Source organism: Cervus elaphus, chromosome 11 (genome assembly GCF_910594005.1).
Source record: "Cervus elaphus chromosome 11, mCerEla1.1, whole genome shotgun sequence".
NCBI classification, from domain to species: Eukaryota; Metazoa; Chordata; class Mammalia; order Artiodactyla; family Cervidae; genus Cervus; species Cervus elaphus.
The window spans coordinates 76,591,131-76,604,209 of record NC_057825.1 but is presented as its reverse complement, the minus strand read 5'-3'; the positions used below and the strand labels follow the sequence as shown (position 1 = coordinate 76,604,209).

Here is a 13,079-nt window from a genome sequence, read left to right as displayed (position 1 = left end):
AGGTCCTCGGCGGCCACCTCTCCCTTTGTCTAGAGCTTTAGATTGTCAGCACCTAGTGGGCAGCAACCTCCTCTTTTTATTTCCAATGTTAGTACCCTGCTAAGCATGGCCTGTTTATCCACAGGGTCACAAAGAGTTGGACTCGACTTAGCAACTGAACAACAACAAAACATGCCTCTTAGATTTATACTGTGCACCCCCAGTTCAGTTCAGTCGCTCAGTCATGTCCGACTCTTTGCGACCCCATGGACTGCAGCACCTAGGCTTCCCTGTCCATCACCAACTCCCGGAGCTTGCTCAAACTCATGTCCACTGACTCAGTGATGCCATCCAACCATCTCATCCTCTGTCGACCCCTTCTCCTTCTGCGTTCAATCTTTCCCAGCATCAGGGTCTTTTCTAATGAGTCGGCATTTTGCATCAGGTGGCCAAAGTACCCCCCAGTACCCTATAAATAATCATGGTCTGATTGATTGGTCCCACAAAAATACATTTCCATGAATAGGTGGCCTTAGTGTTTATTTCATCATAATTGCTTCAAAGTTCAGTTCCCTACCTTGCTGACACTGGACTAAGCAATAGTTGCCCTCCTCTTTGGGTTCTTGTGACAGGCTGCATTTGGCTCTCAGGAAGTAGAACCCTAGGGGAATACTCTACAGGCTTGGGGCGCTGTACCTAGATGGTATAAACATGCGCCCATGATGTATATTTTTCATGATGAGAGCAATTTCAGCTGACTTGCAGTCCCCCTGCGTCTAGGCAAAGAATGCCTCTTATCCCTTCTGTACCAGAAGCATAAAATGCCCAGCTTTTTAGCTCCAGCAGTGGGTTTAACCGTGTGCTGACTGGACGGAGAGAGGCCTCCAAGGACTCAACTCCCGCTCGCTTTCCAAAAGGAAGGTGCCCGGAGAGGATCTCGCCCAGAGGCCAGATACAAAGCCGCGGACCCGGCTGCAGAGAGTAGGGAGCGTCCCTGCTCCTTGCCGAGCCCTCGTGCTCATCAGCGGGGCGCAGGAACGGAGGCCGAAGGCAGCACCCGGGTCTCCTCCGGCCCCTGCCCGCCCCCCGCGCGCCCTGGGCTCCCGGGGTGCGTAGGGGCCCGCGCGGCCGCCGCGATCCTCCGCCCCAGCCGCTTTTGTTTGCCACGTGCTAATAGCCGGGGCTTAAAAGTTTTCCATCTTGAGCGGCAATCAGCTTTCTTCCTCTCCATCCCTGGCCAAACCCCCATGGTCCCAGGGACGAGCCTACTCCCAAACGGAGGAGCAGCATTTTCCTTCAGGCTGCGTGTTATCCTCTTAGCCCTACTGTGTTGGAATAGAGCGTAACCAGCTGGAGGACTGTAAGACGCCTGATAATGCCGCTCTTTTCCGCTGTCCCGTCTTAATCTTGTTACACAAATGGTTGTGAAGAGATTCATGAATTTTAATTTTGCCCTCTGCATTAGTGCCTCACGTCACTCATACACAGCTGCCTTCTATGCAGAGTTTTTCACCCCTCCTCTTACAACAGGGAAAAAATTAGTTACAATCTTGGCAGTAGTGCAAGGTTAAAAAAAAAAAAAGAATCTACAGATTTAGGCAACCACCCATGAAGCTGATTAACAGTCATGATCAGGAGGAACAGCTTTGCCTCTTAAACTTTTCACCTTCCATTGTTAACTGTGAAATTTTATTTCCGTTAAAAAGCAAGCCTGTAATCAAAACGGTGCCATTCTACACTTTCTGCCAGTGCTTTTGTTAAATTGTGCCCACACCGTTCAGTCACCATACTCAGGAGCCAGGCAGCCGAAGGTGTAGTGTGTTTTTAAAATATTGCCTCTCTGTTCGTCCAGGCGTTAGGGAGAAAAAACAACACTCTTACCTCTCCCACCTCAGCTCGTCCTCTCCTCCAGGCTAGGAATCAAATGCATTGCCCCCGTGGTGGGGCTCAAAACGTTTAGGATGTTAAGACAGCCAATTGTTTAGCAAGCTAGAGACTTGACTTAGAGATTACAGCTGGCTTGAAATAAGTTGATAAAAATATCCTCCATTATGCAAATATCCTTTGAAATATAATTCTACATGTCATGGTTTTCTTTTCCTTTTTTTTTTCCTCCCCAAACTTTAGCAAAACCAGCCCGTGTGTTTATTTTCTGTATTTTTGTGTTTAGCCAGGGAAATAGGCTTGAGCTTGGCTGTGAAGTCAGTACATTGTGTTAAAAGCACGGCCATATTGCACTTCTGCTTATCTATTCAAAATGCCACTTTACAAGTGGTGGTGCTTATGATCTGTGTGGTGTGTGTTGATAATTGTGGATACTGTAAAGGGTAAACAGTCTGAACTTCACTCCCGCTGCTGCTGTTCGCGCCGTGGTGAGGCTGAACGTGTTACATCCAATTATGAAGTAAAGCGTAATGTCACTAATAGCAGCTATATAATTTAGTTCAGTCCTCAAAGACCCTGTTTTAACCTATGAAATTGAAAAATTGTTTTATTCACAATTTGCTTTTTGTTCATTTCTTTTCCCAGGTGTTTTATTTCTTAAAATTATAATTATTCATTGGGCAAAGAAGTACAGCCTGGGTATATGGAATTATTCTTAAACCATATAACGTTCCCCCATTGAAGCCAGTATTTCCTAACAGCTTTGTGTGTGTTCAAGTGCACTCACGTAACAGGCTGGATTCAGAAATGATCTGGGGTGTAGGGCTGCCTTTGAGGGTTTTCAGTGCTTTTCTGTCGTCCTCGTGGTGTGAAGGGCTCACAGTCCACACAGGGCTGGCCCCTGGCCCCTTCTAGCAAGGAAGCCCCCGCTTTGGCCTCCAGAGGTCAGCATAGAATCCAAGTTAAAAGTGATTTCTAACCCATATTTACCAAAGAACTATTTATCCCACATATTACCTCAGGGACTTTATAAAGAGCTCATTTGAGTCTCTGTATATTAGTGCATTGTGAGTGAGTAGGTCAGCTGACTCACGCTGAGTAATCAACTTTCCCTTATCCCCAGTCCCAGAGGAAGAATTTAGCTAGCTTGGCCCCCTCTTCCCTCTGTAAAATATTTCAGTGAGCTCCTTCTATCACTAGGGCAACTGGCAACAAAGGTATTTACAGTTGGTAGGTCCCGGTTATAGTGGTTTTGTTTTGGGAAGTTTGGGAAGCCATTTTGGGGGCATTTTTTTAAATTAAAGAGTGATGTATGTTTAGGATTAACACTATCGTGACTTTGGTGGCAACAAAAATCCGTGAGGATCTCTCTAAATAGACAACTAACCATCTGTAAGAAGAGCAAATGCCATCAAAGAAAACAGAGTGAAGTGACTTCAGCAATTGTACCACCATCAGTTCTTGGGCAAATGGACTAGAAAGTAGAGACCAGGCTGGCTTTATGTTCCCCAGTGAAAAAGGAAAAACAGGATCATTTCTGTTGTCCTTAACAGTGAGGCACGTCACAGTTTGGAAATATGATTTAGATGAAACATGCCCTTTAGAAAGATTCCAGTTAATGTGTCGCAGACCTGTGAATGCAGGAAAGTGTCGTGCTGGAGCCATTCACTTAGATTCAGGAGAGGGCAAGGTGGGATGTTTGTCTGATTTGAAACAATAAAGGAATTGGTTCCATGTAAAATGAAAAGAAATACTTATTTCCAATCCTTATAAATTCAAAAATAAATTCACAGTTAGCTCCAAAACACCAGCTTCAAAAATAGCAATTTTGTCTTTATAAACAGCAACGTATTATTTGCTAGAATAAATATAAATACGACTCTCAAAATTATTCTAGCTGAATGAGGGGAAAATGTACTTTAGATTTGAGAACTCTGATTGGACTTTTGAATCTATCAAGGGAAGGCCCTCAGAACTTTACCTGAGTGTAGTATTCACAGCTTGCTGCTCTAATTGTTGGAATATGTTTTCCTCCTTGGAGACAACAATTTTTGAATTACTTGTCATTAATATTAAAAGCTCGAGGAAGCGGCTGGAAAGCCTGTGAAATGTCTTCAGCCCCACCAGCTTGTCGCTTGCGCTCAGGTGCGCCACAGGCTCTGAATGATCTGAACTGCCTGCCAGCCTGATTCCTGGGGCACTGGCAGGGGGCAGACAGTGGGCAGGCGCAGAAACTTCTAGGCCGAATGGCTGATCCGGTGAAGATGAGCGAGTCCCCAGCTGTCCCTGTTCTGAAGTGTCTCAGAGCCCACAGAGGTTACAAAAGCAGCCTGGCTATTTATAAAAAAAAAAACAAAAAAACACCCTACCCCTACCAAAATAATAATAATAATAATAATTTCTAACTCAACCCATAGTATTGTTACTGCCACTGAGGACCGCTTTGAGTTGCTTTTTTTGTGGTTTATTTTTCCAGAACAGTGTTTTTAGACAAGAAGTCTTCCTTTTACTCAACATTACAATTGACTAGTGAAAATTCCCGTTTACCTTTTTTTCTCTATTATTGTTTTCAGTTGAAAAAGGAAAACCAGGATGTATACGAAGAAAATCTTCATTTCCCGCTTCTGCTTATTTTAACCAAAGATGGATAGAAGCTTAAACAGCTCGAAAGATGAAGACAACATCAAGTGCACAGGCAATACTTTCACAAAAACAGAAATCTGTAATGGGTATAATATGCAGCAAGCTGTTGGCTCCCTGAGATTTTTAAACCCCCAGGACTTGGGCCCCTACCACCTCTGAGACATTCCATGTGTGGGTTATGGGGTCCACCTGTCCTCACCCATGTGACTCTCCAGCCATCCTAGATTCCTCTTTTTTCCCTCCCCTGTTGCTCTTTCTGCACCAAACCTTTGTCTTTGAATATGTATAAGCAGCCTATGTGAGATTTGAATGGGACTTGTAAGCCACCCAAATATTTTTCCCTCTCAGATTGAGAGAGAATTTCTTTTGGTGATTCATATCCCACCCCACCCCACCCCCTTTAGAAAATATCCTGGTCTTTGTTGTATTTTTAGTGATGGTCGTTTTTCATCTGTCAAACCAGCAAACATGATGATTCTTCCTGGTTAAAAAAATAAATAAAACAAATCTTTCAGATCACCCTCAAATTAATTGTATTAAATCTGCCATCTTTCTCTCTGCCCCCCACTCTTCTTAATGGCTGTCTCTCTCACCCATTCTCTTTTTCCTTTTAAACAGGATGTTTTTTTTCCCTATGGATGTATAAGAAATGACTACATCAGCCCAAAGCCTCATAAACTGACCGTTTGTCCTCTGGACACAATAGCGTGGCCAGCCCTCTGCTCCTCCTCTCCAATTATGTGTGATTAGTCTCAATGTGTTGTGTCAAGAAGGAGGAGTGTGCTGAGTGCTTATTATCTGTTTAGGTACAAGAAGAGCACATTTAGGCTCTGACTATGAATGAAAAGTGAGCCTTTATCAGGGCTCAAATCTACTGCTGTTCTCCAGGCCTCTTTCAAAACAGGTCCTTCCCAGGGAAATTTTTGAATAAATGGTTGCTAAAACAAGGTGGCAACCAGGGCGAGCTTTTAAAAACTCAATCACACAATTATCCGGTTGAAAGTAAGTATATATGGTTCTATGTGGTGATGCAAGTGTATGGTAAACATTTAGTAGATGCTACCTAGGATTAAGAGAGAATGACTTTTCTGCAGGGAACCCAAGCTTCTCCTTGCCTGGTGCATCCCCACGATGCTCTAATGCCTTTTGTGGAAATTCAGATGTTTATCTGTAAGGAATCATCTGTACCCACTTTGACAGTAATGTCAGTAGTAGGCTAGCCATATAGGGATACTCCTATCTTTAGTAGAGGCAAAGCATGTATTTAGCATGGTACAATTAAAGTGAGAGGTGAGACAAGGTGCGGGGCGGGGGGGGGGGGGGGGGGGGGGGGGAGCGAGTCCTTTTGCATGTTAAACAAACTTAGCTGTCATAAAAACAGCGACTCTCAAATGTCTTCTCTGCTCACTTCTATCATCAAACAAATTTTTCACCATCAGTTTGCATGTCCTTGTATTCACCACTTTTTCTGCTCCATTAGAGCACCTAGATGGATCTTGGAAGGCATAGGTCAAGTCGCAGTTAGATCATACATTTCTTTCTCACAAAAACTTGAATTGCAATGCCAAGTGATGGGCTAACATCACAATAACAGCAATTTATTCCTCTTTGGATAAAACAGCAGTCTATTCTCAGTGCTAGATAAAGACCAGGGCAATGCAAACCAGCCATTTAGCTGAGTAGTTCAGCTAGTGGCAGCTCTCCTTTGGCGACTGTATAGGTTGCACACTGGCTTCACATTTTCTTGTTTAAAAATTAGAATTTGGAATGTTTTAAAAGGCAACGCAGGTAGTTTATAGTGGTGAAAATACAGAGAAATGATTTCTTCTGAAAAACCTGCAACTAAATTTGCCAGACAAAGGAAACCCATCCCTGCAGTAGCATCTATGGTCTATTCTTTTTTTCTCTTGTAAAATATAAAACAGCAGAACCACGAGACTATTTCCATTTTTTTCTCATGAAAATACATGAATTGGCAAGAATTCAACTTACATTTGTGTGTTGTGGGTGTAGAAATCCAGTGTTTATTTCACTGGAAGAAATTGTATTTTAAAAAGTTTACTAGTAGTGTATTTTTTCTTAATATCTGAGAATAGTAGGGTACAGTAACCTAAGCTTGAGACAGGGTATAAGAATTGAGCTATTGCTACCCAAAGACATTGAGTAAAGAAATACACACATTATGTGATTAAAACCTAGAGAATCTTGTGTAAAACGTTAAGGGTTTCATAGACTGTCTTTTAATGGGACCCTCACTTGAAGATATTACTAGTCCAGGCTCTTTTGGAAGTTTGTAAGAAACTAACATTGTGTAATACTGACTAGTGTAAAAGTATTCTTACTTTCTCAGATTTTGGTGAGAAGCCAGTATTGAGAGGGAGAAAAGATACAGCTATTTTACACAGTTCACCCATTTATATTTCTTTAAAACTTTATGATTAAGAATTATTTCTTTATGATTAAGAATAATTATTAAGAATTATTTATGAACTTTACACAGTTCATCCATTTACATTTCTTTAAAACTTTATGATTAAGAATTAATTAAGTACTGGGTTGCATAATTGCAATTGAAATACCACATTCCATAATTGTCTGTGTAATTGTGCATGTGTTTGTTTCAAAACAAAGCCTGTCTTTGAAATTGTAAGAATTATTATGATATTCCTGCTCCCGGTGTACCTGTATCTTCTGAGGAAACTCACTAATCTCCTTTGTCATACTAAGTAGATTTGGTTAGATGTAAGAATGTTTCTAATATCGCCCATAGTCAGTTCTAAAGCAGTGATATGAACAGCCACATACAAGTTGGTTATAAGAAATATATTTTATTTTATAGCAAGACATACACTGTGAATTGGGATAAAAGTGCTAGAAAAGACTGCCTAAGAGGCTGATGCTATTTTATATAAATTGTGTATTTTGTTGGCTTTTTGACTGAGCATGAAAATGTAACTTCCATTAGGGAAGGGTAATTTAGGTGCTCAGTATTCAGCAGAAAACTTGTCGGGCCATAAAAGCTTTTCTGGCTGGTTCCTCGGGTGTTTGCAGAGAAGAGCTGCCCGCCCCTTGCTGATTTTCCCTTTGGCTTCCGTATGGGCTGAATTTACCACTGCATACCTGTTGAATCAATTTGGGGGATCCAGCAGTTAACTGAGTGAATGGAAGGATTAGTGGCCCTCTGGAGCACTATTTCAACAGCCAGGTGTCTTTCCTAAACTAGTTAACTGCTTTTGACAGTTGGAGAACCTGGTTTTAATACCATAGGTAGGAGATTGTTGCGGGTGGAGGGGGGCGGGGTTGAGGGTGCGTTCCTTCTCTCCATCTACAAATGTGGGGCATGCCTTCTTCTCCGAAGGGTTAGATTTCTTCTTCTTCATTTTTAGTAGGAGTGGACTGTCCCCTTGCCTCAACCCAGCTTCCATGGGGTCTTTGTGCTTAAGCAGCCTTTGACTTGTTTCCAGTCCATGCCAAGCAACTGGGTGGCATTGTCCAGCGGGACCCTTCACTGGGCTTGGGGAGGGGGCAGGATGCTCACACAGGAGATGGAGTCATGTGTACGTAGACACACACAAACATATACACACACAGGGAAGATAGACCTGTTTAGACCCTCGATCTGGGCTCCAGATTCCAGCTATACTCCCTACCCCAGATCAAAAACCTCCTGAGTTCAGACTGTATGAAATATATAACTGGACGGAGTGTAGCCCAGAGAGGAAAAATTGATTTGAAAGTCAGATTGGGTCTCCTTAGAAACTGAATTTGGACAGAGGGCAAATATGTTTTTCCTGAATGGACTATTTCCAAATTAAGAAGGAGCCCATTGGTGTTTAACAAACCATTACGCCTGAAATGCCATGTTTAATTCTCAGATTTCGTTTTACCCAGAGACCTTAACTGCCCAGGCTGTGACTAAATGCTCACTGTGTTCTCTGCCCTGGGAGTCTGTTCATTTGGAGTCTATATTTTGCCTTTTTTGTCCCCCTGACTTTTCAATTAATACATTTTTTAATAGATAAAACAGATCATACTGTGACTTTTAAAATGTCAACAAGCTTGTAAACAGAAATGTAATAAAATGGCTAATAGGAGATTCAGTAGTTAATAGAGGGCCTGAAGTGTGAGCAAATACAGTAGCTGCATATTGGAAACTGTGCAAGTGAAGATGGCTTTAGTATTGCAAACTGAGGAAGAAAATTGTTTTTAATTAGCACCTTCATAAGAACTGCTGATTAATACTGTTTTGTTTGGTGAAAAGCTTTCAGCTGAGTAATTTGTACAGCCATTACAACAGTTTTGTTAGAGCGGGACTCCTGTTGTTAAACACAAACAGCAGATGATAATGGTGGAAGATGAGTTTGTCATGTAACAATTTACCTTATTGAAAAAAGCTTTATATTAAGCCCAATACAGTAGGTACCAGCAGAAATCACATATTTTAAATCCTTCCAAAATTGCAGTGTGCCATGCTTGTATTTTTTTTTCAGGGACTAGAAGCAGATTTTATATCATTTATAAAATTATATACACAATTTAAAGATGGTGTAGCATGGACAGACCACTTTCTCAGCAGCAGTTTACATCGGAACGGTAAAGTGCCCGGGTATTCAAACACTTTCTAACTACACAAAGCAGGTTGGAAAATGGAATCCTAATTAAATAATGTTACTGAGATGTAAATGTGCATTGGGACAGGATGTAGGGAAATAAGAATTAGTGTTTCTGCGCTAGGTGGGTTTATCACACGTAGGATCTTTTTAAAAAAAACAAAACAAAAACTCTTTCTCGAGGAAAGTTTAATTAACCTTTTTTTTTTCCCCCTGGAGGTGTTTTTAAGCAATCAGGGAAAGGAGTGCCCATTCAATGAGACCTAACCAGGGAATAAGAGGCTGGTTTCAGTGAACTCCATCAAATGGATAGTGTCCTAGCCAGAAACATGGGAACTTTTTTCTTTTTAAATAAAATGCAATGGCAAAGCATATTTGCATTAAAATATTACACTAACCCAGGCTGGTAAGAACTGTAAATTATTGGAGTGGTGTAATAGTGCATGAGTTTTTTTTTTTTTAAGACAGGCCTTTGGGGTAATAACAAGGGTTGAGGCTCACGACAGTGCCAAATAAGCTTTAGACAGCATAATAGTCTGCAAAGAAAGCCACAGAGCACTAATGTGAAGGAAGAGCTGTCCACCACATGCAGCAAAAATCACCAAAGGTCATTTTATGGTAGCAATTGTGACATAAAATTGGTGGTCATGCTACATGTCTAATACTCAGCACAGCTTTATAAATGATGGGCCCCTAGCGATGGCTGTCATTAAGTGCTTTCATCATAATAAACTTTAAACTGTTGGCTTTATGAATCGCCAGCTAGCTTCAGCTGTTCGTTGGACGGAGCTTGCAGTGCCTTAAGTGTGGCAAGATCTATTAGGAATTGCAACCATGTTTCAAGCGTACTTGGCTTCCCCACTCCTGGGGTGATTGCTGCCTATTAAACGGCGTCTGGGAAGATTTTCCTCGGGCAATCTCTGATCAAGAGCTTTTTTGGGCTTTGACCTGCATTTCCTTCAAGACTTTCTCTGAGGAGTTTTCTAAGAGCAAAACTCCAGAGGATTTATAGCCACTTCTGATTAATACCTTTCCAGTTTTTTTCTAGCAACGCTCCCACTGTTGCATAGAGAAAAGCTTTCATTGTTCCTGAGGTGCTTATTTGTGACCTTTTCTCTGCTTCCTGATTCCCTCTAACCGTGTTCTCTCAGCGAAATCCTCGGCGTGGAACCAAGACAGTCGGTGAAGTTGTTACAGCTGGAGAGACAGAGGAGGAAAGAGAGGGAGGCTTTTATATTTTTAAAGAATTACATGCAGAGCAGCCCGGCCCCCGCCTATTTAAATACCCGCCGTGACGTCACGGGCCGCCCGCCGGACCCGAGGCATCCCTAATGAGCCCTCGGTGTAAACCGAGCCGACACGTAAAGATTTCATGATTCGAATTACACTTTCATTAACCTTTAGCTTAGGAAGTCTTTTAGTTTCCATAAATCTTACAGTGGCTTACCGTCTGTCCTACTGATGTGAATAATAGATGTTTAGGGAAATCGCTCTTTAAAAACCCAGGGTATTTAATTTACAAGGGCTAAATACATATTTCAGAATCACTCGGCAAGAACTTTAATTACTTCTTGTTGCTTTTTGTAACTTGGAGGTCGCCCCCGCCCATCCCCCATCCCCGCTCCAGTTCTCTTCTGCTTGACTCAGATGTTTTTGAGATGGTGAAAGCTTTCAATGTCCAAGTCTCTGCCTTAATACTCTTATTAGTCTTTTAAGCTAAGTAATGTCCTCAAGATAGTTCCGGGGATGTCTCAGGTGTGGACCATTACACAATTAAATTAGCAAACCTGAGGGATTGGATTAGGACTCAGCAGGGGACACCTGGCGATGCCAGGGCCTAGCCGAGTTTCCGACTAGCAGGGTGCTGGCCATAAATAAATAGTGAGGATCAGCCCGCTAGGTAGACTCAGTGACAAACTTGTCTTACCAGATAAAGTGTTGCAGATTAAACTATTTTACCCCCCTGGGAGCAGGTCTCTGTGGCCATAGAAGTGTATAGGAAAACCATCAGCCGATGTGTCAAGTGGAAGGGAAAACTGAAATTGAAGGATTCTTGGCTTTTCACATACAAAGGCATCCTCCCATCCCTCCGGCCAGCCGGCGAAGGATGGGCAAGAGCACCTGGAGGCTGCTGCCCAGGTGCAAGGGGTGGGGGTGGGGCCGGCTGCAGAATGCCCCAGAACAAAGACACCTCCAGGGGCCTCCTCGGTGGTCACCTGCTGCCTCCAGGGCAGATTAAGAAGGACTGGAGAGGGCACTTGGAGGAAATGGTGCTGTTCTTTGGGAAATCAATTCGTCCCACCCATAATAGGGCGTTTTGCCCTCCCTCTTTGGGAGTTCCGGGCAATGGGCTTCCAGGTCTCTCCGTAACAGTTCTGGAAGAGGCGGCCCCTTTGCCAGCCCCTGTTCGTTCAAACAGCCCATGCCCCACACGAATCTCTTCTGCTCTCTGCCATGTTTCACTTCCCTTTTCTCCCTCTTTGGGCTCTCCCGCCCCCTCTCTATACCCAAGCTCCTTTCATAATGAGGCTGGAAGTGGAACTTTCCCCCACTCCCTTACTTTGAGATTTCTTTTTTCCCAGTGACCTGGGCTGCACTTTACCCCCGCTCCCTGCCTGCCAGTCTCCTCAGGGTTAGGGCCTTTCTCTTTCCATTCTTTCAAGTTCCCCCTCCTTGGGAGCTCCAGGAGGCCAGGCCTTCCAGAATCTGATCTCCTTCCAACACTGCAGCCCCCCTGAGGAGGAAGGAAGAAGCCTCCTCCGAATAAATGACCGGTAAGGAGGTTTTTAATTTGTCTGGAGCTCCAAGAAGAAAGCCTCTGAGCAGCGGCCCTCCCTCACCACATTTGGAAGCCCCCAGGCCTTCCCGGTGGCCGCTGTCGCCTTTCCATCCCAGGCCAGGCCCACGGGCAGAATGGGTGGAGGAGTCTGAACACACTCTGTTGTGTGAGGTTTGCCTCTGCGATTCAGAAGAAGGGCTTTGTCAGTTAGATTCTATTTTGTGATTGTTTGCTGGCTACCGATGTGAGAAATTTGGAACCTGGGCAGGGTCTGAAAGTGAGCTCAGCCCATGGCGATCGTGATTTGCAGTCAGCCTTCTGATGGCCAAGCTCTCCTTGAGCTGGGGGAAATGTCACCGTGCTGTCCCCGACACAGTCCATTTAAAGACAGTCCATTTAAAAGCTTTGCCCACCTGACCTGTGGTTTCACCTCCAGGTGCATTAGCCTTCATTTCCTTTACAGGCTTTATTTTTAGGAGCAGAGGCCACAGCCCTGACCGGCCTATGTTTTGAGTGGAAGGCTGAGGCTCTCTCTCTCTCCCTATTCTTGGCCAAACCGTTTATATAAGCAGCATCTCAGGATGCCAGGAGACAGCAGAATGAAGCAGCTCACAGCACCCAAGTAACCCCATGTCTTTCCTGTCTGTCCAGCTATTCCTTCTCAGCCCACTTCAGGTTGTGGGAGACCACCAGGCTGAGTGACAGAGGTTTAAGGGGCTCCAACTTGCCTTCCTCCTTGCTGTCAGTGTTTTGGCCTCACCTCACAATCAGGCTACTTCTAAGCTCTACTTCTGTTACCTAGTACAAGATCGTGTGCCCTGCACAGTGTGGTCAAACAGTACTGAAACAAAGTTTGGAGCAGAGAAAGTTTTATTGAAGGGCCACACAAAGAGAATAAACGAGCCCCCAAGCCCAAACTCCCCCAAATATTTCAGCAAAGCATTTTTAAAGGCAAAGTGAGGGAGAGGAGTGGTTGGTTGTTGCAAACTTCTTGGTGTAGGAATGCTTTGTCCTTGCAGCTGTCCATGCAGGTCAAGTCACCATATTCCTGTGAACCTCCATCAAGCTAAATATTCCCTTTTCTGCAACTATTTATCTCTATATGAACAGAAAAGTGTTATACCCTTAAAGGTCAGAGAGCCTTGAGAATGTATATTTCAGGCTAAAGGCAACAGTCTTAAAGC

The 13,079-nt window shown here is 43.5% G+C and overlaps 1 protein-coding gene across 2 annotated transcripts in view; it reads left to right on the top strand.

The window, feature by feature from the left end:
- CAMKMT (calmodulin-lysine N-methyltransferase) overlaps nt 1–4,905 on the top strand; it is a 427,130-nt gene extending 422,225 nt beyond the window's left edge. For both annotated transcript variants that reach the window (XM_043918115.1, XM_043918114.1), the window contains one exon: nt 4,437–4,905. In XM_043918115.1, coding sequence (XP_043774050.1) covers nt 4,437–4,514 — 78 coding nt within the window. In that variant the 3' untranslated portion in view covers nt 4,515–4,905. The remainder of the gene's footprint in view (nt 1–4,436) is intronic.
- Nucleotides 4,906–13,079: the final 8,174 nt, after the last annotated feature.